The following is a 16400-nucleotide window of genomic DNA, read 5'->3' as shown; positions in this document are numbered from 1 at the left end:
TGACGCTGGCATCGCTGGTCAAATAAAAAACAAGCTTTGTTCCTGGCAATGCACATTATCCCGCCAACGTGTTTTACAGTGTTTTGTTATGAAAGCCTTCAAACATAATTGCGTTAGGCAGGGTCAGGGTCAAGTGTTGGTGGGGAAATAAGAGCCGCTCTCATACTAGGAACCACATGATCATAATCAACTTCTATACGTCAACGTCTCAAGTCTTTGTTAGTAGGCGCTGAGGCTTGCAAAGACCCAAACAAGCCCGAGTTGAGAAATTTTTCTGATAATAAAGGAATACGGCAGTTGCTATACATAAAAGACGCATCCAGCAAGAACCTTTGGACATAAAAGGACGGCGAGCGCTTGTCACGAGTGCGCTGATGTGATAAATAGGCCACGGACACCTCCGGTTGAAGCTATCACATAAAGCACGATTCGCATTAAGAAGTGCCGTCCTTAAAGATTGGTCAAGCCATTATGGGATAGACAATCTATTGAAAGAATTAAAGCGCATCTTGGATTGATTCCAAGGTTAAGTGCTAATCCCATATCCATCAACACTCCAATCCCGATACAAATGACCCACACTATGTATTTATTGGAAGGAGCACTTACGGAGCTTGAGAAGTATCATTCAGTAGTCATTACCCTATGGTCAGAAAAATGATCTACGAGAGTCATTTCATGCTGAAAATCGACCCCCGATCATCTCAATAGCCCCAACGGGTCAATTTTGCTTCAGATGTGCCTTTGGGAGGAATAGCCTTAATGTCGTGCCAAATTCATTCCAGGAACCACTGCCGTCAATGAGATGGTGACATTGCCCTTCGGGTGTCGTCATAAGATGGGATTTTGACAGGTCTATCGCCAAGACGGCCATCCGAGTGACCCGCACGGAGGCCGCCGCGGAAACCGCAGCGCAACACGGCGCCACATTAAAGACGCCATCACGCAATGGGCTTGACGTTTCCCACAAAGTTGAGAAGATTGTCCATTTCTGAAGAATTACCAAAAATAATCACCGAGGCCTGCTCCCCAAAAATGATGTCATCTTAATGATTGTAATGCTTGCTGTAATTATGTTGAAATAGTTTCCATCTGTCCATCAAGTGAGTCACAGGGGGTGGATGTGTGATGTAAGTTGCACAAATTGAGTTGTCGCTCTCATTTGGAGAGGAAATAAATCCATCTTGTTTCGAAACCACTTATCCAGAACACGATCACATGGAACTGGAACTACAGGCCACCTGGAAGCACGAGTAAGAAGGCTTTTCCCTGCTAGCGACCAGAGCAAAGTTCAGAAAATTTGTCTTAAAACCAAACTTTTTTTTTTTTTTTAAATGACAATTGTTCTTTCGTCTTCCTTTGACTTTGATCCATTTCAATTAGTTTGTAAGCATTTTGACAGTCTTTGTCTAGCTTGAACTTTCTAGCCGATGGCTCTCAAGACACTGAAAAGTTTATTCCACACACTTCGTCATGATGCCATCTATTTTGACAAGTGCACCAGTCCCTTCTGAAGCAAAGCAACCCTTCAAAACTATGAATGATACCATTCTGATATTTGGGAGGGTGCCCTCAGGCTTGCAAATTGCAACCAAGAATGAACCAGACAATTCCATATTTCCCTCTCTGATATCCTGGATGATATATTCCTCAATTCCCATGATATTATAAACACACACTGCTGCGATTTATAGTCCCGAGAAATACAGTACTCACTTTTCACGTGGAAGCAGTAAGAATTTCCAATTCAAGCATTTAGCATGAAAGGAAAAGGGTTCTAAAAGCAACCACCAAGGTGACAGAAAGCAATATTTGACAAACTAGGTCATGTTGATTTTTCATTCTCGGTAATGAAGACCCACTGCTAATGCGACCCAGCGAATGAGTTTGTCGGGTTCATTTCCAACGGCGTCTTCCATCAGCGCGGGGCCATTCCACGGCATCTTCCACTTAAAAAAATCTTTAATCCCAAAATGGCAACTCTTCCCCATTATGATAAATCAAAGCTGATTACCGCATATGCCGAAAGGAGGCGGCATCGTGTCCGTGCGAGCCACTTGGACCGAGCACTTTTTATGCTTTTAGGGAAAGTACGAGGCACAACGGCTCTCAGCCAGTGTCATCTAACCTCTGCTCTTCTGGTTTGGGAGTCAGCGAGTTTCCCTTTTCCTCTGACATCACTCTCCGGGATACACGCAATGATAACATGGGCCCTGTTGCATGACATTGCCTTTTCCTTGAATGCACGCCCGAGCCGTGCCTTTAAAAAAGGCTTTACGACTGCTATTTTGCAGCAAGCAGCATCCATAAAAGAGACTCGAGAGAAAAAATTCCCACTGACGCTAAAAATAAATAAAAGTGAAAAAACAAACGTATTCTCAAAAAAAAAGCTTATAAAAAAAACCGACTTTGGACAATTTTGGAGTCAACCAAGTCTCTAAACAATTATTCAACTAACAAAAAAGATTAAAGAAATTAGTCAAAACATTGTGGCAGCCCAGGTTGGCAGACATAGACGCTTTGAATGAAACTATTACGACAAAGGTGAGTTGATACCTTGCAACAAAGCTTTGAGCGTACTTCACACGAACTTTAAATGTAAATAAAATCTCCAGGATTAACTTTTCTTTTGAGAACAGTTTCCGTGGCATATTTTGTAAATACGAAGTAAAAACAAAGCACAAACGCAAAGAGAAAAAAAATGTACCTTGTGATTTTCTTTTTTGTAAACGGCGGTAATGCAAGCCATATGCGAATCGTACCGTGGAAACAGGTGATGATAGCATTACGCCGCGATTGCAAACAGATGGAGGAGGACTTGAACCTACTCTTGTGTCACTGTCGGGGTCATTAATAAAGATTTTCCTCTCTGATGGAATGATTTTGCCACACTTAACTGTGCAGAATACGGGGCCAAATCTTTTCATGGGAATCACTTGAACAAGTTTAGTGGGGGTTTAATGCTCCTCGCTGCTCGGCGGCACAATGCGGATTTGCTAAAAGCTAAAGAGAAGGATACGCGCTACGCGCTCACCAGCCCGGAATATGACGCAAGGCCTTCGTCAAGCTTTTTTTCCGCCTCTGGATTTTGACAAATTGGACACTTGGTTTCCCGCCTCTCGTTTCGCCAGCCACATAAAGTGCGCGGGACGCGCCTGCTTCGCGTCAGGTGAGCGCGCGTGCGGCCGCCTGAGGAACGTCAGCCGTGATCGGACTTGATGAAACGGCCCCGGGGACATGCGGCCAAGCCACTGTACGTGTTAGGGTGGGATTGGACACTGTGCAGACTTTTGTGAACGGCAGGCACGTAGGCGGGCCCACCCCAAATCGATGTTAATTTAGGGAGCAGCTACACTCTCAGAGAAGCAACGAGAGACCCCGTGCGCCGAAAGAACGCTCAGTTTAACACATGAAGTGTCAAAGATGTGTTGTACGTAAAGAGGGGGCTTGCAATGCCTCAGGCTGACAAATGTAACCTCAATGGTTTGAAGTCGTGAACATTGACGAGCCAAAAATAGCAAAAAGCATCAGACAACTATTCCAATATCAAATAAAACGACTATCTTGATGGTCAATTCCTCTTTTAGAAAAACTGCTGAGCTAAAAAAGAGCCAAGCGGTCTCAATAAAAATGGTATAGTTTACATTTTTTTTCTTTTTTACTTTTCCAACAAAAGCCCAAAGAAATTGATATTACTCATTGACGACCATATTTTTGTGAGCATGCTTGGAACCCCAATCATCAGTAAAATGATTTGAAATAGCGTGAATGCGTTTGAGCTTCCAAAGCATTACGTTTCTTTTAATAAGATCATTTTGGAAGGGCAAAATTGAAGCGTGGAAAATGCTGCTTTATCAGAACTTATTCAATATTTTTTTTTTTTGTATTTTAGTCAATGAGTGTCAATTATGCATGCATTTTCATTATAAGCAGTCGGGTCTGGTCTCTATACCCTCAGCATAGTGGGGGTCCAACTATGTTATAGAAAACAAAGAAGGAAGAAGAAAGAGAGCTAACAAAGTCCTTACGGAGAAAGGTATGGATTGCTCGATTGACCGGGGCAAAGATAGCGTCTTTAAGCATGCATGTGTATTTGTCCATAATTGAAATGGATGGAGGAATAAAGCCTTTTTTGTGGCTGCTATCAATGCATTATCAAATGATATATCTTTGGTAGTGCTGATAGGTTGTTGAGAAAAGCAGAGTAGTACTACTTCATTCGTGGCAACAAAAGAAACAAATGGTACCTCGTCTCATTTTTTTGTTCCTTCTCTATGGTATTAACCACCCCAAAAAATGTATATTGAATCTCTTAGGTCTGACAACACTAGCGCCGTATACTCGGTTAATTTTGGGTATGCAAACGAGATAGGTTGCAGAGCACACGGGGTTTATGTTGACATTATTACCATTGCTAATGTTAATGTGTAGTTTGTTACACTACCGTTTCTGATTAAAATGAATAACGGCATGGTAACACAGCATCATTCTTTATCGCGAAGCGTTTTTCCTTACAAGGGATATTGTGCGCTTCAATATTGTGAAGCCGCACTATTTTAGGCCAGCAGTCTTACTTCAATTTCCCAATATTAACTCGTTCAAAAGTTCCTTGAGGCCACTTAAGAATTTGAATTGCACTTAAAGTAGCAGAGTTACAGGATGGTTGATTTTTTTTTTAATAGTCTAGGCGCAAAAGAGCAGCCCTTGTGTGATTTTCTCATAATGTCGTAGAAGAAATGACTTCAGCGATTTCTTAGATGGACGAGGCGATAGGCGGATATCCATTTCTGAAATGAAATGTTCCAGGCTGTCGCCACGAGAGAGCACAGCTGGCCGATCTTTGTGTCACACACAGGTGTAACCACTCGGGACGTGAGCGCAGCGTCGAGCGGCCACCCCAAATGGGGCCTCCCATTCCGCCATTTGGGAGCGTGAACTTTCCCCAATAATGGACAAATAAGAAAGCGACACCTCGGCCCAGCGTGGTGCCACGTGACAATGTGACAAATAGTCAGCGACTTACAGAGCCAAATGATTTATTGGCCTCCGAAGCGCTCGGCGTCGCCCGGGGAGCATTAAAGATGCTCTGTGATTTCACACGTTCGCTAACATGTTTATGCAGCTGGATTGTTTTATGAGAGCCGTTGAATGAACACGTGAAGCGAAATACCAAAGCTTGAGGGCGCGATGCAGCGGCCAAACATCACATCGGACGGAACTCATTGGCTGCCATCGATGGTGACGGACGGTATTGTTCTCACGGAGCCGATGTCGAAAAGAGTTAACTCTTTGGCTGCCATTGACGGCAATCGACGTCAATCCGTTTTGAAAATCATTTATGACTATAGCTGTGTGTTTTTCTGTAAACTTTACACACTACCTGGTCAATATCCTTTACCAAAACTAAGGAAATCCCGCAGAAAAATGATTGAAAACTAACGAAAACATATTGAAAACACTGATCTACTTTGTGTATATATATATATATATATATATATATATATATATATATATATACACACACACACATATATATGTATATATCTACACATATATATACATATATATATGTATATATACATATACACATATACACACACACATATATATATATATATATATATATTTACATGTCTGATCAGCTGAATAACTTTTTTTCAAGGAAAATGAAAACAAAAAAACACCCAAAAAACAATCCTTGCATTAGAAAAATGCATGAAAACTAATGAAACTAAACTATCATGAAAAAGTCGAAATTATTACAACATTGCTAAATACCACAACACACTAAAAAAAATATTATTAAAGAAACCTGAATTCCACATGTGTGGACATCACATTTTGCCACACAAATGCTAATATTGTGGCCCAGATGACCAAAATATGATGTCCACGCATGTGGACTCCAGGTTTTTGCAGAGTTGACTGAATTTTTACCAACCCAAAATAGTCACTAGCCTTCAAACGGGGTCAATACTAAACTGCAACTATACCTGGTCTCGAAGAGAAAGGGTTAACCTGGAAAACGTGTGACACCTTTTCAATTTATTATCACTCCATTTATACTGAGAACATACAAAGCCTATTTGGTTCCAGTTTTTAGCCAGCCCGAAGCTGTGGATTAAGAGCTACTATAGTCCAAAATAAAAAAGGCAAAGCTTAGTTATGGTCTGCTCGAGAGGATCAGCTCATTTCCTTGAATACACGACACAGCGCAGTGAGAGCGCTGAAGATCAATGTCGACTCTTTTGTGGCATCAGCCATGCGGTCCCCGTGGATCACAATGGCATCGGGGGGGCTCGGCCTACGGGGAGGGACGCGCCATTCCACAGCGCAGGGAACCACCTGACCACCTACCGGTGACCGGCGCGCACACATTTTTCTTCCTGCAGCATTTATCCCTCTTGAGGAAAATGACAATGACGGCCAGCCCTCCCCATTTAAATAAATTGGATGTCTATCGCCATCAGTGGGAGCCAATGGGTTAAGTCGGGGGTCAGCAACCCGCGGTTCCAGAGCCGCATGTGGCTCTTTAGTGGTGCCCTAGTGCCTCCCTGGAGCTTCTTTTTTTCAAATGTTTAAAATGGAAAAAGATGGGGGAGGGAAATATATTTTTTTGTTTGTTTAAACATGGTTTCTGTAGGTGGACAAATATGACACAAACAATCTTAAGGTTTTCCAATGCCTTATAAATATTAAATTGCAACATTTCTAAATACATACACCATGTGTTACCTCCATTATATGGCTTTTAATTTTTGGGGGGCTCCAGACATACTTAAGTTTCCATTTTCAGGCATAGAGGTAGAGATGAAAACCTAAAAATAAAGTACCGTATTTTCTGCACTATAAGGTGCAACAAAAAGACTAGAATGTTTTTCAAGAGCCCACAGTGTGCCTTATATATGGATTACTATTGCTTTATCTGTTTATAAAACGATATTAATATTGTGGCCTAAATGACTTGGTCTTTAAAGGGTTATGTTTTGTGTTTGTTTTATAAATAATAGTCACTTACCCTATAGAGGCAGAGTATTCTTCATATTTCTTTGAGAACATTGGGCCCACCGTTCAAAACTTTCTGGGAAATAAAAATAAAAATGTTCAGAATTGAGCACCCACAAACAAGTTTAAAACAGACATACATCAACAACAATGCTTGTCTCTCGTTCGATAAATTTCTTGATGCAGTGTACGATTCCTGGTTTTCTATTTGACCAGTGACCAAACCGTGGCACCTAGAGGTCCTCACCGAAAGACAAGATAGCCAAACAAAATAAACAATCCCTCCTTGAACCATTCCTCACGTGGCCCAAGAATGTTGGCGCGCCAGGATGCAGGGCCCGATTAGTGATGACACTCGTGATCTATTTACTCTGAAGCCTCTCAGCCCTGACAAAGTCCAGCATCACTAGCTCAAAACACACACACACACACACACACACACACACACACACACACACACACACACACCAACCATTTGTTTTGTTAAGTAGGTGCTAAATGCTACAAGGTGATTATCAGGAAAAAGTGGCGATTGACTCCATTTTCTGTTGGAACTATAGACTTTATGATAAACATCCTTGAAGATAATTGAATGGAAGAGTCCATCTGTGACTAACTATTCCTAAAAATGTCCCGCCATTTAAAAAGCTAGCTGTCAATTTCAAAAAACGAAACAAACAAAAAATAAAAACCAAACAGACCATCATAATAGAAAAAAATATCTGACTTGCATTCCAAATGTATGTTTAACCGAGTGATCTTTGAATGAATTGGAGGGAATGACTAATAAAAGTTAAGGGCCATTCATTAGCAGTGCCTGGGAGTCCAGTGGATGAGACGGTCGCTAAAACAAGGCTCCCAAAGAACTTTTTTTCTCCTCATTTTATTGTGCCAGTGCATTTATTCAGAATTGCCAGCATTGCTCTTTCTACACGTCTCCAAAAGGCTACTTTTACTCTGTCTACACGCATTACTGCCATCGTCCGTTGAAGGCTGATCCTGTCACCCACGTCTCTCCTGCAGCCGGGCCACCCAGCCTTGATGTGCCTCCGACACGTCATCCCTCTGTGTGGTCCTCGACAAAAGAGGAATACTCGGAGACGCGGGGAAGCACAGCCGTGCCAAACGAGAAAGAGATGTTTCAAAATATGACGTTGACGTCTCTGGGAAGGGAGATGCCACCAAGACCGGGCTAACGACAAACCCCGAAACGGGTTAAGAAATCTAAAATGCGGCCCGATATGGCAGGTATAAAAGGTTATTTAAGAGAACTTCAACGTTTTGAGTAACGTCGGCGTAAAATCTTGCGTTCACGTGACTATTTACTTTTAAAAAGTGGTGAAATTTAAAGAACCACTGTTATGTCAGAAGGCACCGAATTAGATAGATTGGACCTCACTGAGTCCCAAACCGGTATTTGTTTATTTGTAAAAGAACCAAAAGAAGCCATTTACATCTCAAATCTGATCACTGCCAGCCTTCCTAGTCAGACTATGTGGGGCAATGGCATTCAAAGATCTTTAAACGCTGACTTCACACTCCCCCGTCATACCTTAGTCCTTCCTATCATCTCACTTGGATGTCTTTTGGTTCTGTCCATTTTCGGTCTTGTTTTAAACTTTGTCACCATTTTAAATTGCGTTCAGCGGTCTCACCTTTTGTGTTTGTTGATTTCGTTATTAAGATTTTGTCTAGGAACGATAGGTCAAATATCTCAAAACCCTTTCTCCTTCACTGCTTACCTTCATTTGATGCTGATGGCCAACTTGGGCAACCTTAGAGACGCTGTTCCATTTCTCCTCTCAAAACCTGGCATGTCTTCCTGCAAAGAGAGGTTTGGTCAATGATTTTTTTTAACTACTGTCAGACGCCAAGTCCAAAATGTGTTTGGATAAACTTACTAAGCTAAATCTTGACCCCACATGTGAGCTGCGTTAGGCACACAAGTGTAATTAGAGCGGCTCCATTACTCCTTGCAATGTGCAGAGAGGTTAAAACTAACTTACATGGGAAAGTGACTGCGAGACATGATTGGTGAGCAGCTGGGTGACTTTAAGACACGTAACTTTGCTTTTCTGGTCTTTGGAGATCTTGTTATGGAGCATTCATGCAAAGTCCACATCCTGTCCCCAAACCTCTAGACTATTTAGGTTTCTGTCTTAAAATTAAAAAAAAAAAATCAAATAAGAGGCCCGTATGTGCACGTATGAGTAAAAGAAATAGCCACAAGCTCTCTGGAGGAGCCTATTTGTATTTTTCTGGCATGGACAAAGAAGTTATCCATATGTTTAACGGGCAAGGCGCTACAAATGCTGGGCCGGCGAGAAACAACAACGTGTTCCCCATCATTTGTTGTGAAAACAGTTCCTCTGGTGGCCTCCTGCCCCCATACTGCACCCCCCACTGTAAATCATAATGAAATGGCTTGCAGGTGTCAGGATTAAAGAATACTCTCAAAAGGACTGTGGGCCACAGACACAATCACAGCTGCTTCTCTACTTTTGCTAGGTTTTTAATTGCACTTTGTTTTGTTTTTCTTTTGCAGTTTTTTTTTTTGTTAAGACCTTCTTAAGGTACACGTTCTCTGTAATGTATGGAAACCATAGTTTGGAGACCTTTCTCCATCCATGCCAGACAGCAATACAACATTAAAGTTGATGTTTAATTGCATGTGAGGAGCAGAATTTTGGTCTTCCTTGCCAGATTTCTGGAACCAATAAAGACTGGTCACAGAGCAAAAAAAAAAGAAGCATTGTCTTCAAGTGGTTGTTGTCCCTTATCGACGTACTGGCATTAATAACGGCTCTTAAATATCATTAGAACTCACTGAAGCATTCCACAAGTGACACGAATGACAACGAGAGGTTTGCAGTGACGTGGCAAACCCCCCCCAAAATTGAGCTTCACCCGGAATGAACCATCCGATTCTTCACAATGTGTTTTTGCTGTCGGCGCGACAAGCTTTACGGATACTTAAGGCGAAATAGGCCTCAATTGACCGTACGTACTGGTCTGTAATGAGGCAAAATCTGAGCGCTTCAAAGAGGAAATGAGCGCATCCGCTGATATAGATCTTTCTCCCAGCAGACGGTTGGATTTGTCAGGTGTAACTAATAACATTACCGATGGCTTGGTTCCATTTAGGTGGCCCAGAAAACGGCACAAGTGAGCCAGAAGGCACAAAGGAGCCCTGGCAATGGCCGAGGCCTCCGGAAAATGCAGAATACTGCTGAGTTGGACAAGACAAACTGTTGGGAGAAAATAGAACAGCTCTTAATGGAAGGCTTCTTCTCCACCACAAAAAAGAAATTCACTCACATGCAGGAAAATAAAATGAAAAGCACTATTCTACATTGTGGCAACTCAAATGGATGAAAATAACAGATGAAACTTTCCATATCAAAGCGCCGAGTCTACTGTTTGGAAGGTGGTTTCGGCCTCACTACTTGTGCGACTTTGACGTAAATCGTCTGCTCTGGTTTCAGCATAACTCGTCTCTGAAGAATTTCCGATAGCCTTTGTCTTCAATATACGGAAAAGAAAATACTTCAAAGCTTTATTGGCAAGTGCCAAATGTGGGAAATAGAGAATTAAATAACTTACTCCACAAAAACCTGATATCCACATTTTGGATTTTGTAGTTTAAAATTAACATGAACAAAAACGTTTAGTCCAAAAATGTGGATGACAGGTCTCAATTATTATTTTTTTTAAATCTTATATGTACATAAATTAATGTGCCCTACGGTTGGCAGGCATCCAGTTAAGGGCTCAAAATAAAATTAATTAAAAAAACAACAAATGTAATAAATTTACAATAATATCGGAAACACGCTAGAGCACGTGTCAAAGTGGCGGCCCGGGGGCCATATCTGGCCCACCGCATCATTTTGTGTGGCCCGGGAAAGTAAATCATGAGTGCCGACTTTCTGTTTTAGGATCAAATTAAAATGAAGAGTATAGATGTATATTAAATTTCCTGATTTTCCCCCTTTCAAATCAATAATTGTAATTTTTTAATCAATTCTTTCTGTGTTTTTAGTTCAAAAGTCATTTTGTAAAATCTAAAAATATATATAAAAAAGCTAAAAAAAACATTGTTTTAGATCTATAAAAAACGGAATATTCAGGGCTTTTAATCCAGTTCTTTTAATCTATTTATAAAAAAAAAAAATCTGAATATTATATCTAAAATGGTCCGGCCCACGTGAAATCAAGTTGACGTTAAAGCGGCCCGCGAACCAACCCGAATCTGAAACCCTTGAGATCACATAGTTTTGAACGTGAGGCCGAGTCACTTCATTTTGAGGATCTGACGAAACATCGGAAATCTATTAAAAAGTGAGGGGGGAAAAAAAATCAATAGAAGCTCAAAAAGGGTCAAAAGATGGAAAATGACGCAGAGGTGCACTGGCAAGGAAGATCTACATGCAGCACTTGAAATTCAACCTTTGGAGGAATAATTCCTGGGATATTTAATGACCAGCGTGTGAGGTACAAGAGATTGAAGGAACATAAAGGGCAACCACATGAAAAGGGATTGTATTCAAGCTCCGAGATGAATCACGACATATTTACGGCATGCGTCACACACAAAAACGACCACGAACACGTGGGCCAACAGCAGATGGCTACACCTGCTCAACACCAAAAGCATTTTTCCTTAATATTAGAACTGACTTCCAGGTAAGCAATTGACTTATACCATTGAAAGCAGCTCTAAAGTGAATACGGGTTAAAGTTTCAGTTGTAAAATGTTCGACAAGATACTGGGTGCAATGGTGGAAAAAAAAACAGGAAGTCAACCATGCCTGAAAGTCAGTGATATTTCGAGTATGCGTAACCATGAAGGCCAACGCGAGTGGTAGCACCTGCTTGAGGAAGCACACGATGCAGCTTGTAAAACAAGTCACAGGGGAACCCCTACGTTGGCTTTTCCGCCTCTTCCCGCATCCACATTCTGCTTTTTATTAGCCAGTGGCGTGGCACCTGTAGGGCCGCGGCGAGGGAGCCATGTACACGCCAGTGAAGCAGGACCATCTGCGGCCTGTGAATGTTCGCCCCGGTGTGATACATTCTTCATTGGTCACGGCCTTATTTCAAACCTTCCTATGATTTTATACTGGTGAACACAAAGAGCAACAGCCAGTAAACACAGCTTTATTAGTGGATTTCTCTCGTGAAAAAAATTCTACAATATAATATAACATTATCCATTACAAGTTATTTAATTGCTTTTGTCAAAGTGTAGTACTTACTAATAAAAAATGATCCCCTCTGTTTCAGTTGAAGTGATCAAAGCATGTTATGTTTGATAGCACGAGTCCATAATATAGACTAATGACAATTGTTCAAGGTTTGTTAGACACCGCTTTTAAGTTTATTGCTCTAACAGTGTATTAATTATACGTTTAAAGGACAACGTGTTTTCATTTTCTCTTAAAAAGGAAAATGGTATTTATGTCATTGCCATGGTAACACAGGAGTGCCTGCTTTTTATCTTAGCTTCTTTTATTTTAAATCATCAATAAGATAACTGTTAATGTCAAGTAGTAGGCTGTTAGACCCTATGTTGTTCAATTTAGAGACACATGCTAGATGGCACATTTGGGGGGAAAAAGCTGCCAATCAGCGTGGCTCCACTCATTCCCTTTTAACATCTCACGTTGAGATATTTTAAATATGAACGTGGACCTAATATATCTATGGAACATTGCTAAATTTGTTAAAATAGTTGACAACGCTTTTCTATGACATCAATGGAATGATAAACTAACGTTCACATCTGTTATTTGTCAAACAAGAAAATGGTGTATGGTTCATATTCATGCATTCATACAGCCTAGGTTCCAAACAGACATCCGATGAGTATCCACATACAAAGAAACCCAGGTTGCATTAAAATATATATATATATATATATATATATATATATGGACGTGTCACATATGAGCAAAGAAATCGTAATAGCCTACATGTAGCCTAAAACCAAAAACACTGCCACCAAACCCATTTTTAGCAACAGATGTCCAATCTAGTATTTGAGCTCAGTGGGTCCTGACACTGAACGATCCTTTAAGTGCCATGGGGAGTAATGGACGTCCAATCAACTAGGCCAGAATTTTTAACGTGCAATTGATCATTTTTGTTACTTAAAAAAAGACCCATTGTCCACATACTTGGACAACACATTTGAAGTCATGTAGGCCACATCATTAGTGTTGCAATATTTTACTGGCAGCCTCTCATCGTCCAAACCGGACGTCCAGCGACAGCCAATGAGTTCAATGAGCTGTAAAAGGCACACTTACAACAAATTGACAGTCTCTCTTTCTCAAGATCGGCGCCTTAATGCATACAGATGTACTAAGATGCCTTTATTTAGCGCTTGTTCTCCTTAATTCTCCTCAAAGTGCTCTTCACATGCACACGCAGCAATGACAAGCTTCCATAATGACGGTCAACCATCCAAATGACACTTGACATAGTCAGCGGAGACAGAAAGCAAGACAATCGGATTGGCCAAGTCATTCCAGAGCATCGTGTCTAGCACACAATTATAGATACCAGATTCGGGATTTGGGAAAGTCAGCACGACGGTGAAGTTGCACATTGCGCTGGACGTCGTCGCAATCTGGCTAAAACATGCTCGGTCTCCATGTTTATTCAAAAGCTTTTTGCGCCGTAAAAATGAGGCATTCCTTCTGGAAGAGGGAGTAAATGTGCCGGCTCAAAGAAAACAAGACATTAACCATTTTTTTTCTTTTTAAAGACACAAATGGAGCCTCTTACTCCCACTCCTCTGGTTTATCGGCGTCCTGTCCAAGCGTCCTGTGGGGTCAGAACAGTGCTCTCCAACATGCTACGGCGCAATCAAAAACACCTGGCCTACGCTCTTGGAATGGTCACAACATTACAGCATATAAACCAGCCAACTACTTCATATGGAGGCCCCCTAATTGTTGGACTGAAGAGGATTTCTGCTTTATTTAACGGCGCCATTTTACTATTGTTGTTCTGGCGGCGCGCCCGGCGTCCGGCGTCCGGCGCACACTCTGTGAATCTAATATTACAAACAACTGCACGTCACTCACTCTGCGGAATTGCAACTTGCCTCACAGCATTATGAAACGAGGCTGCCTCCAGTTTAACTGCGTTCCCACCAGTCACACTTGACCGTGTCACTATTGCACAGCATTAAAAAAAAACATTTGACATTTACGGCTTCTCAATATTTGAGCCTTTTTCTTTTATCGTGGGCGCCTTGTCGTACGTGTGTGTATGTGTGAGTCAAACAATATGTGCCGGCGATGGGATGTTCTTATGCGAAGAGGAGTACTTCAACACATGTGCGCATTGTTTGATTGGCACACATAACGCTACCCAGATTTTTATAATCCCCTGACGAGGTAATTGTGGAGTAAAGTGCACTCAGATAATCAGCTAGGCCTTTTGGGACAGATAATGGAAAGAAACATGCAGTTTAGATTTCAGAGTAAGGAGTTTTGTTTGTGTATATATAGTATATAGATTTTTTTTTAGAGATCTCTGTGTTTCATTAGACATGAAGCTGTAATTCCCATTTAAAAAATAAAGAGCTCGCATTTCTCCGAAGAGTGTAAGCAAAGAGATGTGAATTAAAAAGAAAAAGAAAAGAAAAAAAAAAGGCCTGGAAAGATTGGGCGAGCGCGAGAGTGCAAAATACTTGGACAAAAGTGCATTGTTGTTGTAATCTTAATAGGGATACAATAATAAGAATTTCCCTCCTCATTATGAGCAAGCGGCTGGGCCGGTCTGTGGTTGCCCCCTCCCCCTCAAACAAACCTCCCACCCCTGCCGAGTCCTGGCAAAGGGGCGCATCCCCACAGAGATGGCTTCCTTACTGTGATGAGCTTTTGACAGGCCCCAAAACAGGCCGCTTAATGCTGTGCCAGGCCAGACATGAAGCGGCTGGGACACTGGCAGCTTCTTGGCCCGCACCACGCATCACGGGCCTCAACCCATTTTACCCCTCCTCGTCCTCCGCTCTTCCCGTCTATCCTCCCTAGCAGCCACGGGATTGTTATGCAAAGCTTCCCGAGCCTAGACGGCCGGCGCTATTTCACGCGCAGATGTACGCGGATCGCGGCGGAGTCGTCGTCACGCGGCTCGGTAGGCAGGCCGAGGGTCGGCGGATCTTTTGGATGGGCTCGAGACGCGGGTGTGAAGGTGAGGCCTAAGATGGGCTTCAACACTACTTGCCACACTTTCAGTCTAACGGAATTGGTGGCGGGGGGGCGCGTTGTGCACCCTGAGGACTTTTGAAACTTTGCCCATTTTGAAACAGTTAAAAACCTATTTATCAGATTTAACAATTGTGCCTTTAATTCATACGGTAAATTGAAATGTCTACACGATCGAGTCCAAAAGGCAGGTTTTTGTAGTGGAAAAAAATGACCATGTTATAAAGGACTATTTTCTTTTTCCTTCTTTTTTAAACTCACGCACTGACAGGGATAAACGTCCAATTCAGTTCAACGGGGTGATAGTAGAATAGAATAGAACTTTGTTGTAACAAATACAATAAAATTGCAGATGCCCCACAATCAGTGCAAAAATTCCCAAAACAGTAATAAAAAATGAAATATAAATATATGATAATGATGAATGAATTTATTGATGATTCCATCAATATCACTCTTTAAAAAAAGTAGCCACTAACCACAAGTGTAGAAAATGGAAAAATCATTCAAAGAAACATGCCTTTACTCATTGGATACCACTGACTGAACGACAAAACAGATCTGCTTTCCAAATGAACCGTTTTTAACAACTGATACCCTACAGACGACAAACACTATTTCACCTGGTAAGAGAACAGTTTCTCAATAACAATGATGACCTGGCAACAGACCTAACTAAGGACAAATCAGGTAACCAGTCGTGTTCTCTTATCTTGTCTAGTGACAGCAGACAATCATGGTCATTCAAATAGGCAGTATTTCCATATTAGCCAATCTCAACATGTAACGTTAAACTACGTGATGAGTGGAATTTGGAATATAATCACTATCTAGTCATTGTTACCTACCTGCTTAGGTATGAGCGGGTTTAACTCACAATCAGGTTTTCCTACATTGAAGGCCGTTAAGAGTAAAATAACAGTAAGTAGACCCGATATAATTTAATGGTTCTCGCCTATGGAAAATTAATCCAACCAAATGGTTTTCTTTTGCAGAGCAACATGCATTTGCATTTTATTTTTTGGGTGAATGAAGAAATTCATTAGTTTGGAAGGGACATCTTTTTTTATCTTTTTCATTTTCAGCATGCACACCTAAAAAGTTTTCAGAAAAAAAAACTGAATCGGCCCAAACTAATCTCGCCAGTCAAATTAGGCAGAAATTTTTTATCAG

The 16400-nt window shown here is 41.4% G+C and overlaps 1 protein-coding gene across 2 annotated transcripts in view; it reads right to left on the bottom strand.

Annotated features, from left to right (window-relative positions):
• polr2m (RNA polymerase II subunit M) overlaps nucleotides 1-16400 on the bottom strand; it is a 29348-nt gene that overhangs the window by 7132 nt on the left and 5816 nt on the right. Inside the window, exons 4-5 of one of the 2 annotated variants that reach the window (XR_013297390.1) lie at nucleotides 8748-8827; nucleotides 7019-7081 (exon numbers count right to left, since the gene is read on the bottom strand). Coding sequence is in view for 1 of the 2 variants with exons in the window: in XM_077589517.1 (XP_077445643.1) it covers nucleotides 8750-8827 (78 nt within the window). In the remaining variant the exon portion in view is untranslated. Of the gene's footprint in view, nucleotides 1-7018; nucleotides 7082-8747; nucleotides 8828-16400 lie in introns of those variants that run through there. The other variant, XM_077589517.1, reaches the window with a different exon arrangement.

The sequence above is a fragment of the Stigmatopora argus genome, chromosome 2 (assembly GCF_051989625.1).
Source record: "Stigmatopora argus isolate UIUO_Sarg chromosome 2, RoL_Sarg_1.0, whole genome shotgun sequence".
NCBI classification, from domain to species: Eukaryota; Metazoa; Chordata; class Actinopteri; order Syngnathiformes; family Syngnathidae; genus Stigmatopora; species Stigmatopora argus.
The sequence above is the reverse complement of the archived record's forward strand: the minus strand, read 5'-3'. Positions and strand labels throughout refer to the sequence as shown.